Source organism: Plectropomus leopardus, chromosome 21 (assembly GCF_008729295.1).
Source record: "Plectropomus leopardus isolate mb chromosome 21, YSFRI_Pleo_2.0, whole genome shotgun sequence".
Lineage (NCBI taxonomy): Eukaryota > Metazoa > Chordata > Actinopteri > Perciformes > Serranidae > Plectropomus > Plectropomus leopardus.
The window spans coordinates 23,650,674-23,674,305 of record NC_056483.1 but is presented as its reverse complement, the minus strand read 5'-3'; the positions used below and the strand labels follow the sequence as shown (position 1 = coordinate 23,674,305).

Genomic DNA, 23,632 nt, shown 5'->3' with positions numbered 1-23,632 from the left:
CCCTGAGTCAGAGCCACAGTGACATGTTCTTTCTGTCTGGCCAAATTCACGAGTGACACCTTCCTCGCACTATAAGTTTTTCCCCTCACAAAAGCTACTTTTCCATGGAGGATTCTATTCAAAGTGAAGCTGCATGACACATGAATAGAGGAATCATTTGAATCCTGTTTAGCCTTTACTTGAATTTTCCTTTGTGTTCTTGAAGGCTGTAATGCACTAAATATACGACTGAAATTTTTAAAAATATAAAAATGACATATAATGATATGCTGTTCGTGGAGTTGAAAGTTTGGTACAGAAGGTGGTTGTTAAAGATTAACCCTTAAATACCTGGATTGACATCGGTTCTCTTGTGCTGCGTTCAGGTGCCTTTCACAAGCATTTGAAGATTTAGAAAACTGTATTTAAAATGTCTATGTCTATGCATTTTCTCTGCACTTTCTTAAGCTCATTTTCTTTTTTGTTTTTTCTTTGCCTTTTGTTCTTTTTGTCTTATTTTCGGGTAGTTTTACAACTTTCTTGCTATTTTTCCCCTTATTTTTAGGTAATTTTAGTGTAATTGTTTTTGTCTGATTTCTTTGTAATGTTTTACCTTTTTTTTATTCTTATATTTTTGGTGTAACTTTTTAATCATTTTTGGACCATTTCTTGTGAAGCTCCCCATCGACTTCCTCCTATGTTGTTGGAAGAAATCAAGCCACCTTGTTCAGGTTTCAGAGGATTAAACTGGAACATGTCATGTATTCATAAATATATATTTTAGAAGTAATATGAATGTAACTTGATAAATGTATAGTTTGTAATTATCGTGAATAGCAACAGTGTTTGTTTACAGCAGTGCAAGAGTTGCTCTAGTGGGGCGGGACGTGGCAGGTCTCTCGGCCAATCAGTATCGAGCTTTTCCCCAGCAAGCGATGGAGAGGCGGGACTTAAGGCTTAATTGGCCAATTGGCGTCTACCTTCCTCGGCGCTGGGAGAAGTTAGCAATCGACTGCCAGTCTGGTCCGTAGCCACGATGGATGCAATACCATGCCTTCTGTTCGTCCTCCTGTTCGGGACAAGGGTACAAGAAAATACCGGTAAGTGCCCTTAATTGGGCAACACAGAGTTGTGTTTTGTATTTGTCTTTTGTTTCTCGAAAGTTACACTCTCGGGTCCGAGCAATTCCGCTAGAAACGCTCTTTGTTCAAGAAGCCTGAAGAAGCAGAGTGTGTCTAACTAAGATGGCGCAGGGTCGGCGGCCAGCCTGCTGCTGCCTGTCTGAGGAATGTTTATTGTCTGGGAAAAAAAGGAGCACGGAGCTAAAAGTCACATTGGGTTTGAAAGGGCCGACGGCGGTAGCTCAGGATCAAAGCTGGCCTCTTTTCGGCTCGGTTTTGGACACAGCTTTTGGGTTCTGCTTTGCCAATAAAGAGCAGTGGAGTCCGTCCGGAGGAACAGTCCTCAGTTTCGCAAAAACAAAGTTGGCAGCATCACTAAGTGGATGTTTGCTTTTTGTCAAGCTCTGGTTGTTCATTTACTTCGTGGCTGGGGAATGTTCCCCTAGCAGATTTTTGGAAGCACATAGTTGGACTGCAGAAGTTTGTGTTGCCTTTCGGACTGAACGCCTCTGTCTCGTTCAGGTTACCGTTATCTCAACAGTGTTTCACCTCATGTTTGCAACTCACCTCTGATGCTGTTTTCTAATATCGAGTCTTACCACAGCGACGTCTCGCGCTGCGGTGTTTGTGTACATGTTTGGACTGTTTCCTGATTATGTTCTCGAGCTTACATTTGTTGTCGAGTCTGCTAACGTTAAGTGTCGTTTCTGTCCCGTCTACCCTCTTCTTAATTAACTGTTAAGGGATGCTTACTTGTGGTTAAACTTCCTGTTCAATAGTTTTCTGACAGTTACTTCTTTGCACCATCACGTTAGCTCGCTAGCTTTAAGCAGCGTCGGACTTAAACAGAGTTTCGACAGTTTCGCCAGCGACGGTTTAGTGTTTGAAAAATGATCGTTTCTTCTCGTTAAATTGATAGTTTCGGTCCTTGAAATTCCAACATGTGGCACAGATGGATTCTGACCCGGAGTCACCGCTGTTAAACAGCCTGCCGTCAAAACATAAGCAACAATTTCTCCAGCACTTCTCCATCCTCCAACAGTGGCTGCGCCAACCTCAATTCAAGAATGTGCAAATTTAACGCTGCTTTGTATGATCGGAAGTCTTTCAACGATTTGTTTGACTTTTCTGGTGCATTCGGCTTACATATTTTAATCGGCACATCATTTCACTGAAAAACTTGACTCTGGAAATAGCTTTGCAGTGATAGTGACACAACGTGTGATTGCAGGGGAAGCGGACTGCAGCTGAATCGTTTAGAGGAAACCTGCTTGGCTTCTTTCATTCATGCCGAATAGACGAGAGTCTTCTCGGTGAAAATCTTGTGTAATGGGGTGTTTGTGTTTACCGATAAGCAGTATTGAATTACCCCGCAAGACGTGTGGATTGGATTCAGCATTTATAGCTACTCATTGGAGAATGGCACTGATAAAGCAGTCACATCCACTGCTACCATTCATGCTATTTTCATTTTGCAACAGTGACTGTGTGCATGATTCTTTGTTTCATTTGGTCATCATATTGCAAAAAATAATAAGGCTTTTTTCATCGGTGCAGCCGATAGGGTTTTTTTTTTCCTTATTGACTCACAGACTCACGCGTTTCCTTTGTGTGACATTCCTTTGTGTGTAACAGAGAGAGAGAGGGAGGGAGAGAGAGATATTCTGAGTGTAGGATCATGCTTTCAAACGGCATACATAAAGATCTCATCAGAAACTCCCCATGCCAAAAGCAGGGTCGTGTCCTCATATACCCCATCGCTGCCTCAGATGCATGCTGCTTATTAAATTGATATGTTGGCTCAAGGACACACAAGAAGGGAGGGAATTCCGCTTCCTTTGTCCAGCAATGGGATTGTCATGGCGTGGATCCATGGCCAGAGCTTCATCATTTACATCAGAAAAGAATCTAATATTTTAGATGCAGATAATCTGAGAAAAAAAGGGATCAGTGCAGCAGCGCACATTTCAGAAGCGAGTGGCATGGAATCCAGGCTGTATTTTAAATTTATAAGCATTCAAAAAAGATTTAATTAAAAGACCTGGTTTACTTAAACATCACTGTTCGGTGTTCAGCACCACACCCCTGCAGCTCACACACACTTGCTTCAGCAGCAGCATTCACACACACAAAAGCATCCGCACACATCCGAGCGCTGGCAGCGGGCTAAATTGGGTGGTGTCACTATTACTCTCCTCATCCTCCCTGGCTCAGTCATCCTCCCACCTAATAGGCTCCGTCCTCGTGCTCTGTCACTAGTTTCTCCCCCCCACCCCCCCACCCTCCAGTTTCATTTGTCTGCTCTGAGTCTTGTGCTTCTCCCCTGCCCCCTCTAGGCATGGTAAGTAAACGGGCCACATTTAGCTGGAGTGGCTGGTATAAAGGATGAGTGTTGTGTCTGCACTCTGAGCCTAATGCAAACAGTCAAGGGTAGGGCTGCAATGGTTCGGGTATGTGTGCCAAACAGTCATGGTACGGGTGTCACAGCTTGGCGCACATAGAATATACAAAATGTGGATTAATGCAATAAATGTGGAACCAAAGTTCACATGCACAACAGGAGCTAAAGCAACATGTTAGCAACATGTGGTGAAGTTAGCACAACAAGCTGATTGGCATGCAATTAAGTTACTTTATGACCAGTGCAAATGAAACAGTGGATCTTTAAGACTTGCCCAACTCTGCCTTACTCTGCCTCTTGCTGGCTTACCCTAATCCTCAGGATTCAACCCATTTGGTCTAATAACATTTGGAAAGTCTAGAAGAGCTGCGAGATTAAACAGTTTCATACCTGTTTAAGTTAGCGGCGTGATAAGGTTGAAGGGCCCTTTTTTACAAAGTGAACAAGGACATAACATTGAAGTATTTTTCTTATTTTGCCCGATGAATGAATAATAACATACACTGAAAAGCATTGTATTTCATGTCTCCATCTGCTGGTTGGCTATCACGATAAGAGTATGCAGAATATAATGTTAATTCCACAGCAGAGGAGACTTGGAGGATGATCACTAAAAGCAGGTGGAGAAAAAAGTGAAAATGTCTATCGGTATTTGTTATCAGCCAAATAAGTTGTTATAAACCTGCACCAGCATGGCACATATTGGCACTATCAAAGAACATGGTTGCTTTGTTTCACAATCAGAAGCACGAGTGGACGCCGTCCCTTTATTTCTAGCACAGTTTGCTGTAACCCTCCCACATCCAACTCCAGTTGCTTTGCATATGTGTCATACCCCAAACCCTCTCTCAGGGTCAAAGACCATGTCCTAGCCTCCAAGTTTTATTCTTTATTATTCTATTATTTTGGGGTTTTTTTTTAATGTCATTGCATAAGAGATAGTTTTAAGTTTTCTAGTTTTCTGTCACCTGTTGCTTTTTGGAAAAGTGTTTGTTCAGTTCAAATGGTGTACTTAAGAAGTGTATGAAATGTTCCTTATTCATATAATGAAAGTAGAGGGCAAATGTTGCCTCAGTCCCCAGCAAGAGGATTTTTTTTCTTTGGCATTTGTATCACTATCTGTTCACAATAGTTTTAAAGAAACGGATCCTTATGCATCCTGCTGTCGTGAACTTGCACTGAACTGTGACTTCTGTGTACCATTACACCCCAAATCAAGCGGACTCCAAATTGGTCCTGACTGTCCCAGACAACAGAAGACGTGGGGGATTGCTACAGGGTGTTAGAGTTCTCAGCTCCTCTTGCTCTGGGGTCGTGAAATTTCTGAACTAACTTTTGCAAGGAGTTATTTCCTACAGTGTGTCCCACTTTGAAGCTTAAGTATACAATGTGTACCAAGAAAGACATAATAGTTGGGCAGTTTGAATGCAAGAAACAAAAAAGAAATGAAACAAGGCATGTGCCGAAACTGCGTTACTTGAAACATTTCTAATGTCACCATTTCCCAAAAAGCTAGTCCAAAGCTGTTTCAAGAGACTTTATTTGCTTTTTAACACTTAGCAGCTCCTGTGCTTTTACTGTGTTATTACATGTTAAGTTCTTGTTGTTGAAACCTGGCTGAGCCTCATTCCCTGTTTTTGGATATGCCACTTGAATTGTTGTGACCCTTTTGAGACATCAGTAGAATTCAGTAGAATTTGAGAATTTTTTTCATAACTGGGATGCAGAAGACTTGAAGTGTTTACCATAGAACTGAAACGATTAGGTGGTTAATCAATTAAAATAACCCGAAAACTAATTTGATAACCAGTTTTCAAATTTTCAGTTTCTCAGATGTGACAATGTACTGTTTTTTTGAGCCTTGCCTAATAGTAAACCAAGTGTCTGAGATTTGGTCTTTGGCTGAGACTAATTGAAAATGTCATCCTGGAGTCTTGCCTAAATCTCAATCAGTGTATCTGCCGTCACATTGATTTCATATTTTTGGAGCTGGGCTGTTCATTAAGAGTGGTACTGAAGTATATGTGCTGTTCGGCACTTCATTGCATCACACTCTTGAAGTGCAGAGCGTACTCTGGGCAAAGACAGAGCAGCAAAATGTCAGGTGCAGTTAAAGTGAAACGTTGTAAATTGTGCTGGGCTTTAAAGATTGTACCCCCTTGCCTCCATCAATGTCCATATTCACCCCGCAGCTCAAACTCCACAAACTGCTGTTGAGGAAAACAGACTATATGAAGAGTTCTGCCTGCACCATGTGGATGGTCCCACAAAACACTTAAATTTATTGAGGGGACACAGAAATATAAAAAAAAACAAACAAGAAGTTTGCTGACACTGGGGAAAAAAATACTAGTTTTACCAAGAATAAAACAGAAGCACTAATGTACATATACATGTATATGCAACAACTCCACAACCAAAAACCCTGCATTTTTAATCTGACATGTCATACATTCTTATTTTTGTCATTTTCCACAGGCAGCTGGGGATCACGGTCAGTCATTGCTAGTTTGAAATTTAAAATGAAAGCAGTAAAATTCAATGAATGCTCAGGGGATGTTACTGTACAATGACATTGCAGAGAATAGAAACAGATTGTTGCAGATAAAAGTGGTCTATAGCCCAGTTGCAATTGAAACCAGTATGTTCACTCCTTTAGAAAAAACAGCGACTAATCAGGAGGGAATATTTTCACTAAGGCAATGGTCATGTTATTTTTCATCAAGGCTGCTGTGGGAGCTGTGCTTTTCTATAAGCTTCAACAGATATGTTGTGTTTTTTAATCTTGCTACTAATATTGTTAAAATTCCACAGAGACTGCAGAGAACTGATGGTTTACGCTTACTTTCATCTGCACCATGTTCTCCCTGCCTCCCTCCCCAGCTGCTGGGGGGCGTTTTTTTGTTGGTTGTGTGTTTGTACGAAAATGCTTGTGTAGCGTTGTTTTTCTGGGTGCTGTGTGCTGCCGCTGTCAGTACTAGCAGCGGAGGAATGCCAGGCATGCGGGTGACCCTGGACACCCGTTGTCCCGGCCCAAGGAACCACGACTAATTTGAGAGGTTGTAGTCATGCCAGTGACCATTGGATTCAAAGGCACCAATGCGTTAATGAATTGCCCCCCACTCTGCTCTCCTTCATGGGGAGACCCGGGAATCACAAGCTCTGCTGCTGATCCTACAGGGGTGGGCATCTCTTGGAACCTCATGATGCTATTTGATAATTTTTTCATATCTGATAGGACTTAAAATTTAATTAAATGAATAGAAAAGGAGGCGCAATTTTCAGTCTCTTGCTCCAGTATATTGTGTGTCAAGCCATTCTCTGGTGTCCCTATTCCACTGAAGTACAACATGAAACATAAATTAATATAAATGGCCCGCACACTTTTTATTTTAAAAAGCATGAATTAATAATCATGCTTAATTAATTTGAAAGCACCTTGTACTCTCTGCCTCTTTGAGAATAAGGAAACGAGGGGGGAGGTGGATCACTCTGCTGTGTTATTAACTTTGTGTCTCCAGCAGTTGAGAGCAGACTCTGTGTCACCAAAGGTGCGCTTGGCCTGTGGATTTTTCCATATAGCACAGTGTTTCCCACAGAATCAGAATATATATATATGTATTGGTAGAGGTCATGTTTTTTTTAATCTTCTGTGTGTGTGACCCTTTTTTGTTAATCATTCTGTGCTTCATCTCTAAATTTGGATGTTTTTGTCGGTTGGTGAAGACGTCGCAAGCGAAACTCAATTATTTTATCCCTCAGGCGCTGTTAGAGTAGCATGGCGGATAACTGATCAGCTGATCCATTCAGAGCAGGATGAGAGGAGAGGCACAGTAAGAGAATGCAAACTTTCAGACCCAGCACAAGTTGTACTTTCACTGCTCCTGGTGCTCTGCTGCTCCATTAGTGACAACATGCACGCTGCTGTGCTATGAATAACAGTACAGTATATATCTTTAAGTAGTGCTGCAATATTCTTTGGGGAGGCCTGTCACAAATAAATGGATATGTGGCACTAGAAGATAGCTTTTTTTTAAAAACCGTGTGTGTGTTTGTGTCCCTTTCTTTTTAATCATTCTGTGCCCAATCTATAAATTCAAACATTTTTGTGAGTCCGTGAACGCGACAGGCGCAACTCATCATAAGTTAGTTTTACCACTGAGAAGCAGTTTGAGTCTTGGATAATTTTTCAGTAGATCTGGTGAGCTGATTAGACTAATAAGAGAAGAAGCAGAGTGCAGAGTGAGTAAATGCAAACTTTTAGACCAAGCACAATTGAGGTTGAGTTTCACTTTCATTGCGTCTGGTGCTCTAGTTCTCCGTCACTGACAACATTAGCTCAGTGCTCTGCAAGTGTGGTGCAATGAATAACTGTACGGTATATACATTTTAATAGCACTAGAAAATCTATTTGTGGTGGTGGATGTTGAATTTGGCAGCACCTGACAAATAATTGAATGTGTGAAAAACCTTGTATCCTCTCTTTGCCATATGCAATAAATGCACCATTGCTGAATTTACTTGATCTACTGTTTTACCCGTGTCAACGTGGGATTAAATCTCTTTGAATTGAACTCAGATGTGTGTGGCAGTATCAAAAAGAAGTCTGAAGACGGTTTCTTTTCTAAATAAGATTTTTGTGTCAGAAAAGGGGACTGCACCTCAGACACGATGGCTAGACCTCAGCACACCATAGAACCCCGTCCACTCTCATTTGCTGAAATATTAAAAAAAAGGAAGTTTCTGTGATTGTGTCAGAGCTGTGATTTTTCAAATTTTTGTGGCTTTACTGGCACTGTTGCACTATGTAACATGGCCTGTTAAGGATGAGTGCATTTACATGCACTGAAGCCATGTTCAGCAATTGGATTGAACCATGGGCCAATTGATTGAGCACCGTTCAGAGACAAACAACATTGTTCTGCAGGTTTGGGGACATTCAGCGTAATATGTAGTGAAACTTTTTTTCCCAGTAGCGTTGTATTTATTTTTTTTTGAGGAGTTTCGACAGGGAAAGACTCACATTGAGAACTGCGCATATAGTTAAAGGGTGCAACATTAAATTTAAAGTCCAAATATTACTTGCAAAGAAACTTCCACAGGCAAACCCTGTTTGGCAGGCAGTGAAGAAATACAAAGATGCCTGTTTTACTCCAACTTCCTTGCTTCCCTTTTAAAAACAAAATCCCTCTGACTGTGTCTCTGTGGACAGAATCCCATCAGTTGCTGATACAATGTATTTTATTTTGAAACATTTACAGGACGGGGTAGTCAGCTGTGCAGGAGCTTGCACAACTTAATAAATGAGTGGAATTTGTACTTAATTAAAATACAGCACTCTTAGCAGCAGGCAGCGACGCAGCAGCGATGTTGCAAAAACGCACTAATTTTACTGTAAGATGTTTTGTTGGGCTGCTGCATTTGAGGTTTGTTACTTTAACAAAGAGTAACTGTTTTGTTATTCCTCCTGAAAGTGACTTGAATTTTACATTGTTTTATTTTTTTGCTGTTGGATTGCTAAATTTAGATTGCACTACATTCCTTTTACTTGAATGCAAAAAGCTCTTGCATTAATTTTATTTTGGAGACACTTTATATAAGACTGTAAAACACAGATTAAGACTGGGCTGTTTTTTGCTGGGGAATAATGCCCTGCAGTGTATACTGTGTGTCATGATAGAAGATGATTAAATAAAATATTGACATATAAATGACAAGTTTTAAAATGTTATTTTCCGTATTTGTTGTTATATTAATCGAGTTATAAAATAATCATTAGGTGCAGCCCTAAAATGCATTCTTTGATTTCTTCTAATAACTTTAACCATGCTAACAACTCGCTGCTGTATGGAAGAATTTTCAGTTTACTGTGGTTTACATTTTTTGTTTTCGTACCCAAGGAAAACCTTGACAGGACAGCACCAGTGTAGAGCAAAGCAAAAAAGAAAAATGTCAGTGCGTTTTTTTTATGTCCAAGTTATACGTCAAAGTCATCAAAGGCTGTCTAGATTTTTTTTCCTCGTGAGAAAGTGGTTAGACAGACAGACAGACTGATAAAAACATCATGGTTATGATTTTCTTTAAGCTTTAATTTAGCAACTCTAGCTGAAGGCTGTCCATTAACTTCTCTGGTGCTCTCCTCCCCTGCCTCTTCCACTGCTTGTGTTTCAGGGTTTTTCTCTGCATGTGTGTACGCCCTGCTTTAGAAGTGACGTAGTCATTTATCTAAGGCTGCCCTGCTGTTGAGCCTAGACAGTGCTGTGTTATAGGAGAGAGGAGTGTTGGTGCCTATAAATGTGCTCTGATGTGGATTTCCTCAGCTGTTAACTCATCCCTGGAAACAGTATCAGCTGATAACAATCACAGTGTCTATTTGAATGCTTGTGTTAATTGTGTAGCATTATTTATTTATGTAAATATTCATAGCCACATTATATATCAAGTATTCAAAGAATGAGATGAGAAAGCATCATGAATTGACAGCTTTTATGTTTATTAAAAGGCAATGTGTGTAATGTATTCCACTCTTTCTCTTAGAGACGTAACACGGCAACAATACTTCTTTCTTTTAAAACATCCCCATAAAAAGAGAAAGCTCTCCATGCGCACAAACATTTCAGCAATATTATAGAACCATTTTTGGTGTTCAATCTTCCAGTATTTAAGACAAGAAAATAAAACAGAGAAAAACCAGCAATGGTGAAACTCTAAAATATATCCTGGTCCTACTGATGCTTGTCACTGCTGTAAACAGTCTCCAGCTGACCACTCACATATGTGACTAACTTTTGGTCCTCAATACAAATTTAGAACTTAACCCCTTGACTGCTCTTTTTGGACTCCCTCCGCCTGAAAACTCACCTGTCAATGCACAGCGTGTCATTGCCTTTAATACCCTGCTGGTCAGGCAAATTGTCCTTTTCAGATGGAAACCCGTTTCTCCTCTGACTCACAACAGGTGGATACAGGAAACTTTGCATTGCCTGCGATTAGGGAAATTAAGCCTCAGAAGGGATCTCGGATAGAGAGTTTCTCTGTCGTCTTTGCCTGTCACAGTGAGCATAGATTGAAAAGGGGAGCCACACGTTTGTTTGTTTGTAACCCACCAACTGCAACACCAGATGACTGTTTGAGAAACAAACTGAAGACTGGGACAGAGAAAATAAACAAAGAAGAACCCTTCCTAGGGGGTGTAAAAATAATTTGTGGTTAAAATTACGTGAGTTTTAGCTTAGGCACAACACAAATAACAGCATTAAACATGTATTCTGATGTTGTACCTGAAGTTCTGCATAGATTTGTCATGTCATAACATATAATATATATAGAGAGAGTGTTTTCAGAGATGTCCATCTTTGGGTGGTGCATTTTACATTAATCGGTCTCCACCCATGTGGGCGATACACAGGTATAAACTGCGCCCTCCTCTCTGTGTGCCATAATGGTGAGTGGGAGCATCCTTTCTGTGGGAGTGGATTAGGCTTGCATTCAGCAGAGCCTCATTGTAACAGTACAAACAGCCTTGCCCTGTCTAGCTGCCAGCTTTGTTAGAAGAGAAAGCAGTCTATGTGAAGGAACAGTAAAGAGAGAGGACATTTTTGGATGATGATGGCAAATACTTTGTTGGACTTCTTGGTCAAGGGCTCAGCCTTGAATTCTATCATAAATGACTGTGTGTGTGTGTGTGTGTGTGTATGTGTGAGGGGGGCGCGCACGATGTCTGGTTTGGAGCAGCTGGCAGGGTGCTGGCTGTCTAACCTTTAGATCAAGCTGCTGCATATTTATAAGACCAGCAGTTTAGACAGATGTACTGCCTTCTCCTCCCCTCCCATTCTCAATCTGTATGGTAGGAGCAAAACGCCGTCTCCATTTTATTCCGTCTTTTGTGATAAACAGGCAGGCTGCATGGCATACACATACATGGGTTTTATAAGGATGAGTTGTAGTTGATGCAGCTGTCAGCAAATACTGCTGCAAGTGTGCTGCAAAAACAACACTGACAACTCTGTCTTTTTTGCAGCATTCGTTACCTATATTAGCTAGAAAATCAGCGCAAACACACATATACACACATCAAATGGCATACTCATATCTCTTAATCAAAGTAACACTGCTGTCTGGGGTCTCTGAAACTCTCAACTTAACCATTTGAAACCTGAATAAACATCAGTTTTCTTGTGCTGCATTCAAACACCTTTCACAAGCTATTTAACTCTAAGCAAATTGGTTTGATTTCTTTTGAAAATGAGAAAAAAGGTAATGAGCACCTTGGCAAGAAATGTCCTGAATATGCCTGGAGAAACAAGGACCTAAAAATAGTTCTTTATCAAAATTTTTTTTAAAAAAAGAAAGAAAGAAAATTGAACCCAGAAAATTATATTATTATTTATATTTCCTTCAGTGTCAAGGACAGTGTGTTGTATCTGTTGCAGTGTGCGCCACAGTTTGGTTTACACCACGTCGCTGAGCTTTGGCCCCAGCTTCGACGTGCCAGGACAAACAATTCAGCAGGCCAGATAGCAGCCTTTCTGGTCTGCTCTGTGTTTGTGTGAGGGGGATGTTCATCCAGGTCCGGGGCAGTGAGCCCCTTCACCCAACACACACACATACAGAGAGCGCATCTGGTATGGACAAAGGACTGGCCATAATGGAGGTGGGAGGCGGTAGGGTGGATGGAGCGGATGGGGCCATGACCTATGGAAATGAGCTGAGAGGTCCCACTGAATAAGGGAGACTCGGCTCACATAAAGAGATCTAAGGAACAGAGCGGGGGCAGGGCGACATGTGGATGGTAACATAGGGTTGGGGATGTACGTGTTGGTATATATAGATATATATATTCCATTCGACGTTGACCGTTAACAAAAATTGAAAATCCCCCAAAAATAACAGTAGGTGCATCAGCTGGAAGTGGGTCTGTATCAGGAGAGCAGATTTGGAATGGACTACTATCCTTTGCAAAATATCACTTACACCACCACCCAGTGCAGGACAATGCAGTAAAGCCAGCAGCCACCTCCAAAAACACAGTCAAAATACAGCCCAAGTTGTTTTGCACTACCATTACATATGGTACCAGCATATAAAAACTGACTTCAAAATAAAAGCATCCTTCTGATGAATATAATAGGCATTTTAACATTAATTTGATAAGACAGTCAGTCTGTCAAGCATAAGTCAATAAATGAAAACACAAATGATAAATAAAATAAATCATAACTAAATAAATGCTGCCTGCAAACTGAATTTTCATATGAAAATTGAATTGTGTAAATAATTGAATTGTGTAAAAATAAGCCAACCTTAATTATAAAGAATCTTTCCAAAGACCAATCTGACAGTACACCACATCAGGGTGCCACTCAGTTTGTTTAGGTGCACAGTTAAGTGGAGCTACGGTAGCTTGATTAGTCCTTTACACTGGACTGCTGTTTTTCCCAGTATACAAGCACAAGGGGAGAATTATTGACGGAGGTATGTCCGACTCTGCCACTGTAGGTAGCAATATGCCCCCCTTGTGCTAGTTGCTGTTGGACCTTTTTTCAGTTGATTTATTACATCACATAACAAACATATTAGCAACCAGCAAATGGGTTGCATGTCCAGCAGTGACAACATGGACAACTTTTTGGTACTGTATGTTACATAGTACTTTTATAGTGTGTATGTGAACACACTGAGTGAGAAATAAATTTCACTTCAACCTGTTAGTAGACCACCTCAAAGTGTCCCTCAAACAGGACATTCTGATGTGGAATTTCAAAATAAAAGCCATCCAAACTGTCATATTTGAGCTCTGTTCCCTCTTTATTCAGATTAAAAATGTCCATACTGGCATGACTATTCTCATCCAAGGGCAGTAATTTTATGGTAGAGAAAATATTAAAATACTAAGACACACTTCATATATACTGTGGCATAGTCCAGTAATATCAAGATACTATTCATAAGCCTTATATTATACATAACAGTAATGGAAAAAAACACATTAATTGCACATGGCTGAGTTGGTTACCACAATAAACTCTGTTTTGTGTTGGTTTTGCTCATTAGTTTCAGTGACACAACTTAACAGAGTATGGCTTCCACCACAATAAATTTGAATGGTAACCTCTATTGCAGGATTAACACTATTAAGTATAGCACTGAATTAATGATGTACTAGTTAAGACGCTTTGTAGCTTTATCAGTGTAGCTTTGTCCTAGTTGTGCTGTTCACCCTGCATCCATGAGACGCAGGAGCAGATGATGGAAGTACTGCCGCTGGTTCAAAGACAAACGGTTGAACCTGTGTGTCTTGTTTTTCATAAGAAATATTTTCTCCTGCTGAAGCTGCACTGCAGAAACCCCCCTCACACCTTCCCTGGCACTTTCAGGATGTACATCACTTATTTTTGTCAAAAATAATAAAATACATACCAGCGTACTTTGTTTTTAGAACCGCACAAACCTTAAAAAAAAAAACAAAAAAAAAAAACAAGAAAGGTGAGCCAATGAGTTGCAATGAAAGCAAGTCTCCACATTGTCATAATAAAAGTTAAAATAAAGAAAAAAACAACAACAAAGGGGTTCCAAGCGTAATGCCATCCAGGAGAGCCAATCTCTTTGCAGAGATGTGGTTACCATGGTGATAAAAGTAATTAATTCAGCACACGACTGGGGTAGAGCGAGGTGTGATGTGTTCATGTGACTGCACATTCACCAAGGTGTTGCTTGTAGCACATATAAAACATAATAGCATGCCTTAGGTGAATGGAATTGCTGTGGGTTGTAGGCAGAGTGTTCCTGGAAGATGAGGTGCTGCACGCTCTTTTTTTTTTTTTCTTTCGCTAAAGACATCATTATGTTTCCGTCCTTAGGGTCGTCATCAAAGATAGCAATAACTGACAAGGAATATAACGCATCAGAGCTAGGTGTCCCATAGTCTTTTCTTTCCTTTTAGAGGGATCTGGGAAAAACAGCCATTTCTTGGCCATGAAAACATGTAACCAGGTTTATAAGACGGCATATTTGTTAGGCTTTTTAAATGTTAAAATGCTGTTTCCATGGAAAAACTATTTTTGTTCAAGCTATTATTTGTTTTTGTAGAGACAAAAAGTTCCATTTCGTGAGGAGAGTTTTTGTCTGGAAGCGGGGCAGAAACAGACAAAAAGATGGTTTTGCAAATGTAACCTTTTTAATGTGGACGTACTTGGTCAGCTGTCTTTTTGTTTGAGTATGTGCATGACAAAGACTTTAAACAGAGAATTTAACGCCTTGACAGCTGAGCTGCAGAACGAAAGAAAGATCAATCCAAAAATCAAAACTGAAAAAATTGTGTCCAACTAGGGTTAAAAACCAAATAACCTCTTGAAGTTCAAATAAATATCTACTGCTTGATATTTAAATATTAATCAAATCTAGAAACATTTCAACTGAAAGGAAATACTTGATGCAGAGGGTCAAGAACCCCACAGAATACCTTAAAGCAACATTATGCTAGAATTGATATTTCAGTTTGGCATCCCCACAGTTTCAGAGTGATACACCACAGTTGTAAACACAAATTGCGCCTGTAGGGGCGGGGGCGGGGTCTCATGTAGTAGCACTCCTCCATTGGCACTTTTAGCCGTGCCAAGTCACACCATGCCCCACCAAGTGGCAATTCAGTGGTCAGTATAACCCTTTGAAACGTTTTTACGATGAGAGGACAATGAGCAAATTACCATTACCCCCCAAAATAGCAAGAAGAAATGAGGAGATTATTAAAAATAAAAAAATAAAAAACATAGATCAGAAAATTCTGTGACAATAAGCACAAGAAAAAGTAAAAACAAAAACACAAGAAAATGACTAAAAAGTGTTGGAAATTGAGTATTATTAAATTAAGTATTAAAATGTTTACATATGTATACATGTATACTTCCTGTAAGATGATTTTCAATATATGATTATAATAATTATACAAATGTAAATATTGATTTCTTTTTTCTTTTTTTTTAAGTTTTGCCCTGTTTTTAAAAAAAGTATTTTTCAGGTAGTTTTCTTGTTACCTTATGTTACAAATGTCTTGTTGCCAATCCCAAGTTACCCATTGGCTTTTCTCCTTGTTTACAAGGAAATGAAACCAGTTTTCTCCGGTTTCAAAGTGTTGCATAGCTCATGAAAGGGCGTCTGAAGGTAGCTGATATAGATCCAGGTTTCAAACATGCAGCGCCCCAGATGGACCATCATTCGAAGACAGGCCAAAAGCATGCTCGACCGCCTCCGAGTAGGTTGCAGTTAAGTCTCAACAACTGCAGCAAAACCCTATCACCCACCCATCTCCCCTCATGTCCCCATCAAGCAAGCGTGTGCTGCGAGACTAAACTGATGTGCTGTGATCGACTTCTAGGAGCTACATCAGGGTATTGCCCTGGCAGCACTGTATGGCTCCAGGCTGGGCAGCGGCACACTCTGCTGTCTCACCGTCTCCCCTCATAGCTCCAGTATGTTCTGTTTTTATCTGTTTAACTGATAGATATCTTTCTTAATGTTAGTTAACGGTTAAACAGTTTATCATTATCATCGCCATTATAGACACAGTAAGAAACTTCAGAAAGAGCTCAGTCTACCAGTCTAAGTTGTATAAACCTGATAAAATGATTCTGTGAAGAGTACTCTTCATGTTTATAAGAGGTAAGTTGCCTCACTGCTGTTTTATTGACGTGTGCAGAGAAGTTTCTGTGAAGTTCTCAGTGTCTTATCTGCCTCCGTTTATAATTAAAAAAACTGTCAGTTTGGGCTGTTTGTCCTGGTTGGACAGGCTTACTTGACAGCAGCTTCATCTGCAGGGGAGATGTGTTCCTCAAAGATTTGTCAAGTTCACAGGCTTCCTGTGATGTGAGCTAGGTGACAGTTCAGTTGGGACTGTTGTTTAATTCAGGACGGGCATTTGAAATGTGCAACAGCGCTGCTCCTCCAGATCCCAGGGAAAGCAAAGGACTGACAGTTTTGATTCTCATTCAAAGTGCCTCATGTCAAACCTGAGATCTATTATTTGTGGAGCTGGAAGAAAGGACTTTGTTCCAGACTATCAAAGATACCTCGCCAACCTCCAGGGAGGATGTTTTTCTAAGTACTTGAAAATGTACAATATTTGCTTTATTGAAATTCTATTAGCTTCATCCAGACAGGTTTTAGACTGGTTACACTGTGAAGTGGACCTTTGTTTACATGACATTAACTCCCTCTATACCAGAAGAATACAGACTTATAATGCAGTGAATGCGACACAACAGTAAGGGAGTATACAACTATTTTAATACCTTATTTCCATAATAAGGGGATTACACTTGAGCCTAAATTGCCCATAGTGCAACTCCATATATGCTTTGTAGCATCTTTTGTAGTCTTTGTGACCTTAATTGTAGACCGAACCACAGTGATGTTGCGCTAACAACATCAATAACTGCTGGGTAGACAACTGGCAATTGATATCGGTTCCACAGACAGGTGAAACCTGCAATCTTCTCATTTCTGTTGTCATTTTTAGTAACAACTGTAATATTTTAAGATCAATTAAACACGGTGTTCCAACCCATCTGATGTTTCTATTATTTTAGTGTGTTTGTTGCTTTGCTTTCATCTCTACACTTATTTTTTTCCCAAGAAGTACTTGTGCTCCCAATTAAAAAAAAAAAAAAAAAGAAAATTAGGAGCACACAAAGAAAATAAGGAGCACACTGTCTGTTCCAACACAGATCTCATCAAACCAATTATTGCATACATATTTATACTATGCATACATGTTAAGTTCCTTGTCCTTGTGTATTCTATTTGTTCTGCAATGCAGTTTTGTGAGTGAGATGGCTGGTAGATGAAAAAAAAAAAAAATTTCAAAATTGACATGTTTCCGTCAGGCATATTTCATATTCACATTATCAATCTGTGCATTTTGAGAGGCAATGGAAACCCGCATACAGACGCACTGTTTATGTCTAGGGCTTTTATTTTGAAAGTTAAGAACATAGGAAATGGAGGTAATGTGTTGCAGAGACTTCTGTCCATGTCTACACTCACAACTGACAAATAAAACTATATTAGGATCACTTATATGCAAAATACATCCTTTTATTTTGAAAGGGCCCCACCCCACTAACTGATAAACAGTTCTTCAGATCCTTCCAGTTTTCCCCACAGCAGAAAATAACTCAGTGTTGACACACTTTGGCTTCAGTGGGGAGACATCAGAGCCTTTTAACAATCACTGGGTCATCTCTATAATTACCAGCAGCAGGCTGACAGCAGCCCGTGTGTACAGTAAAGCTGACAAGACATAAACACGGCATACCTTCTAATTATGTGTCACACAAGGTGCCAGTAATTGGGCATCAGTCAACTGCCCGCAACATGCTCCAGTTTACCACCCAGGTGATGTGTTGTGCTTTGTACCATCTGTGTTTGATCCTCCTAATAAATGAGTCACACTTGGTGTTAGGTAAATACAGGTTACAGACCCGGGTTGGCTTATCAGTGACGAATAAACCTGAAATCTGAAAGGCAAGTTCATAGCCCTTTAGGACCCATTCAAAGTCCCTTCTTTATGTCTTCTTTGCATACAGTGGCGTTATGCCACTTCAGTGCATGATTTTAGACAGCATCCAGCCTCACGGAACCAAAAGAGGCATTATGGGTGTGATGTTTAACACAGCAGCATCAGACTCTAGTGGTACATAACATGCATACTGGCAGTGGTTCATTAACTATAGGATAACATGGCAATAACAAGCATTTACCTTCTCTGTTATACATGTCAGGATTTCCCACACATTCATTTATTTGTGGCGGCTTGCCACAACAAAATAACCTCCCACAACAACATTCTGCTGGGTCTAAAACTTTACTTTTACTTACAAACATCTGCTAACAGCTGATGTGACAAGTGCAAAGCCTGGCTTGACGCAGCATAGCAAAACCAACAGCTGAGCTTCTGGTTAAGATGTTTCAGGAGATTCAGCTGCAAAACTATCATTCAAGTTGAACTCCCACACCTTCCAGCATTCACTCTGCTGAGACTCCACTTCAGACATGCATATACTTTGTGGCTGGCAGCAAAATAGGAGGCTCTCAGAGTACACTTCCAGCTTCAGTAGGCTGCTCGTAGAGCCCACACACTCAGTGGAGTGTGAAAGCTCCACTCTGTTTCATTGACAGCCCAATTCACAAGATTAGTCACCACAAACACGGAAGTACAAGTCTGCCATTTTAATAGTAAACTGATTAATCTTTCTTTAACAGCAGCTTGAATATCCCACCACAAGTAGGGATGGGAATTGATAAGATGTTATTGATACCAGTGTCATTACTGATTCTGCTTATTGGTCCAATACTTTATCGATTTCCTTAATGACTCCTGATCAATTATCTTTGTAGCAAAGAATGGGCCTGCACAGGTTTTCAGCATCAATTAAACTGTTTATTATCCCTGAGTCTGAACACAGTGTGCAAACCATTTGAATGACTGAAATGGGAATTCTAGTCAAAGAAAAGAGATCTAGTAAACCTGCCTGCATGCCGCTTATGTTTACATAACGTTGGATATTTTGGTAATTGGCGTTGCACTTGTGTGCAGAGTGTCAGATACATTCCTGGAATGAAAGCCCTTATGCAATTAAATACGTTTTAGCATATTGCTGGTTACCACCTTCATTTTAAATGATAGTTTTACAGACGTTACAATATTTCTTTGTTGAATCAAGCCGTGCTTCACTCAACAAAACTGCTCCGTGCTGAAAGTTTTCAGCAGCATAGGTGCAGGAGATTGACGTTATTGTTTTGCAACTGTCAGAAAAGCATGGCTGCATCTATAAAGGGGGCTCAGAGGCACTGGAACCAGTTCTTGATTCCCATCTCTAACCTCAGGGTAGTTAAAATTGCTTTAAATCATAACCATATTTTGTTTTTATGATTGCCAGACCCATTGATGGATTATGTAACAGGCTAAACAAACAAGTTTGAGGACCCAAAAGTCTATTGTGCTGACAGATATGGTGTGTTTGTGTTTTTTCATGAGTTAGACCAGAGAATATTGAGTAAAAACAGATTGTCAGTGCTGTTTTGCCCTCATTTTCTGTGAAGTTTGCTGGAAGTGATTTGAAATTGAGTATTAACAAGGAGAGAGCACTGCACAGGACTTCAAATGCTACATTGCTTATCAATAACTGGTTGTATGGTAATTTAGGAGCCAATCTTTTGTCCTTATGTGCTCTGATTAAAACCCTGCATGATCAGGGATGTTGTATACCACCCAAAAGTGCACTATTTATTTTTTTTATTATGTCTCTGTGTCACTGAGACCTAGAAAATTCCTTTGAATTGCCTTTGTTACTGTTGTAGATTTCCAATGAGAGCTCCAGTGCGATTGTATCCCTTCCAGAAGCTTTGCAATTCAGCACGGGACAACAGAGAATTAATAAAACTAATAAATCTGACAATGAATGTCTTCTGTGATCACGTTAGGAAAAGGTCGTAAAGGTTACTCCTTTACCCAGTAATTTTCCTTGTGCACCGCAGACACTCATTTTCTCTGATTAGTTACTCTATTCAACAGCCCGACTTCTCATTTAGATTATTTGCGTTTTAATGTTTGCGAAGAGTTCATTCTGCTGAATCCATTTAACCCTTTGAAAGTTTTCTTCTGCTGTGTTCAGATGCCTTTCACAAGCTGTTCGACCCTTAGATGACTGAAAAATTCATTTGGCTTCTTTTGAGAACATGGGGGGAAAAGGCAATGACCAACTTGGCAAGAAAAGTCCCACAAATTGCATGAAATTAGTAAAAGAAAATGATCAAAGAAATACTTTGAAAAGGGGGGGGGGGGGGGTTATTAAAAAATATCCAGAAATGGGAAAAGGACATAATATCTCCAAACACTATATTTATAATTATAATGATTATGTATTTAAAATTATGTTACAGAAAAAGAATGTAATCAAATATACAAAGTAGTACACAGACACACAAAAATGATCATAAAATGACCATATATATATATATATATATATATATATATATATAGAGAGAGAGTCATTTTATGTTTGTTTTCTCATATTTTGTTTTTTTTTTTTGTTGCTTATTTTCAGGTAGTGTTCTTGTAACTTTTTTTAAAAATTACTTCTTGCTCATTTTTGCCTTCCAGAGTTTTTTTTAAAGAAATCTAACCAATTTGCTTGGGTTTCCAACAGGTTAATAAAATAAGCTAAATCTTTTGGCTCATTATTTTGTGTTACTTGAGTCTTATAGCTGTTTAAATGTCGGCTGTTCTATGGCAGGAATTCTGTAATATAAAAACCTTCATTGGCTGTCCCCCTGACTCACTGATTTCATAGCATGCTTTCAGATTTTATTGTGTCAGGAAGGCAAAGCGCGTACCGAAAAACATGACTGCATATGGTGATTGAATGGCCAAAATTGTGCCGAAATCTAGTGATGGCAGTGCTCTGTTTTTCTCTGCAGCACTTTATCCTCTTCTCCTCGCTGTGCTGCATACAGCCTGAGCTCTGAATGCCAGATAAATCAATTACTGCCTGGACATTTTAGAGCTGTGGTATGTGTGTGTGTATGTGCGTGCGTGCCTGCATGCACAGGTATGTATAATTTTATGGTTTTTTGTGAAGTGGTTGTGGAATTAAATTGCTATTGATTTGTACAATGCCAAGCCATTGTCTTTTGCCGTTCCTCTTTCCCTCCTGCCCTCTGCTGTGAGTCGATGTATTAGATTAAACTTTATCCTCCCTTTTCATTTGAAGCGTCCCGTGGGGCTTCCTCCACGCTGCACGGTAGCCACTTAAAACCCAGCCAAGGCAATGTATCTTTCTTTCTTTCATGTATTCTCTCCCCATGTCTTGTGTTAGAAAAATGGCTAGTTTAGCCCTTAATCCAACTGTCTAGAGTGGCATTAGGTTCACTTAGACCACTGATGACTTGCAGGCCTAATCAGATCCCCAGCACCCCCTGAAAGAGGTCCTAGCTAAGCCTCTAATGTCTTAAAATACCAAAAATTGTCCTAAAAACCCAGATGTCCCCAAGTATCTGCTAAATTCCTAGAAAATGCTTAAACCTTAGAAGTGTCCTGTAGTCCTAGAAACATCTTAAAATCCCAGAAATGTCTTAAAATGCTTCAAATGAGCTAAAATCCTAAAAATGTCCAAAAATCCTAGAAACATCCTAAAATCTGAGAAACGTACTTAAAATCCAAGAGACATTTTAAAATCCTTGAAACATGTATGGGGTTGCTGTGACTTGCCCCTGTCTCCTGTCATTATGCAAAAGTGGTGCTCCAGTGAAGTGAGTTAAGTATTGCTGATTCAGATGAAATGTAGATGTTGAGTAACTGTAGGCGACCGGCCTCCCAGAGTCTGTGTGAAGCTCGTATTTGTGTCTGGGGTCGTAACATGCAGACTAATGAACTGAGATGGGTTGCAGCACACACCTGGCCTTTATACTGTGTCAATTATTTGTTGTTTGCTGGCATTTTTACTGCGGATACCTGGCCAACTGTAGATGCCATGGCGCTGCTCTCTCAAAGCACAATTTCATTATGTCTCGTTGTTTTGTTATTTCTTCTTCTCTCTCCACCTACGCATGTGGTAACCCAAAACTGAAAGAATTCACCTTTCAGAGGAGGTGCTGACTCAATATTTTGAAATTGAAAACACAGGCATTGAGCTTTTGTTGTTTTGCAGTTTGGCTATCAGCAGATGTTTGCTCGAAAAACAAAGCCAGTTAGGAGGGAAAGCAGAGTTTTTCTGCAATTTCGACATCAGGATTTGAGCATCATAGAAATGTTTTGAAACTCAACCTTGGAAAAATACAAGTTGAGTTTGATTTGGAGCTGCAGAGATTAGCCCACTCAGTTTTTTTCTACAGTCAATAATGAGTTGATAAACAGAAAACTAACATTTGCTCGCTCCAGCTTGTCAGACGTGATTACATGTGATTGTATACTAAATTTCTTTGGGTTTTACACCATTGGTTTGAAAATTAAATCAAAGCTATTATGTGTAGAATTCCTGACTTCAGATCCTGTCGTGGTATCCAGTGGCATTATCAGCGCCGGTGCATGCTGCTGTCACTAAAATGGTTTTCGTGATAGACATATCAACATCATGTTGGAGCGTAACATGTCCTGTTACATGTTTAACACACTGGCACAACCAAATAGCTGCACTTCTTTTTCTTTTATTTAAAATGCTAATAAGAACATCTTGTTCAAGTCTCAACATGTGGTATTATTTTATCAAGATTGGTTTTATTTGTCAAAAATACATACAAACAAATAAAAGTAAATAAAATGAATATTTGAATGAAACGATAAACTGGACCTTAAATTTCACTCCCTCTTTTGCTGCACCACATAGCAGGACTGCAGCTAACAGTTATTGTCATTGTCAATTAATCAGATGGCATTTTTGATTAAACAATAAGTTGTTTTGCCTATGGGATATGATAAAATAGTGACAAATGACTGTTATTAGTTCCCAGAGTCTGAAGTGTTATTTTCAATTTCTTTATTGTTTGAGCCCCTCTTATTCTGGATTTTTGTCGCTGATACCAATATTGAGGAGTAAAAATTACACTATTGATGTAATGTTCAATATTTTAGATAAAATGTATAATTCTACATTACTGCAAGCATCTTTTTCTGCATTATGTTCTGTTAAAAATATGTATTTCTTAATATTGTGCCTATAGGACAGCACAGAAGCTGATAGGTATATATCTGTGATGGAACAATATTAGCCTATAAAATCAGCTGAGTGGTGTGTATTAGTTTCTCTCTACTTGTCCAAAACCTAAATGGAGTAAAATCCTCCTACTGCAAAAGCTCGAAGAAAAGAACTATTTTTGCTTGAAAATGATTGAAAATAATTGATTTTCCAGAGTAGTCACTGATTATTTTTTAATTAGAGTTATACAACATAAATCCTCTGGTTACATGGAGGATTTTTTCTGTTTGAATCAGACAGTTATTTCCTGAAGTAGTTCCAAAATGCTGACATGTGGGAGCATTTCTGTCAACAGTGTCCCCATGCCTACTTGAAATGGCACTATTGACGTTCTTCCTCCACTTCCCCTGTTGCTGCACACTGTGCTTTACATTTCCGCTATA

General features: G+C 39.6%; 1 protein-coding gene across 1 annotated transcript in view; it reads left to right on the top strand.

Annotated features, from left to right (window-relative positions):
* Positions 1 to 1,015: 1,015 nt before the first annotated feature.
* tgfbr1b (transforming growth factor, beta receptor 1 b) overlaps positions 1,016 to 23,632 on the top strand; it is a 79,052-nt gene continuing 56,435 nt past the window's right edge. The window contains exon 1 of the mRNA XM_042510033.1: positions 1,016 to 1,079. Coding sequence (XP_042365967.1) covers positions 1,016 to 1,079 — 64 coding nt within the window. The remainder of the gene's footprint in view (positions 1,080 to 23,632) is intronic.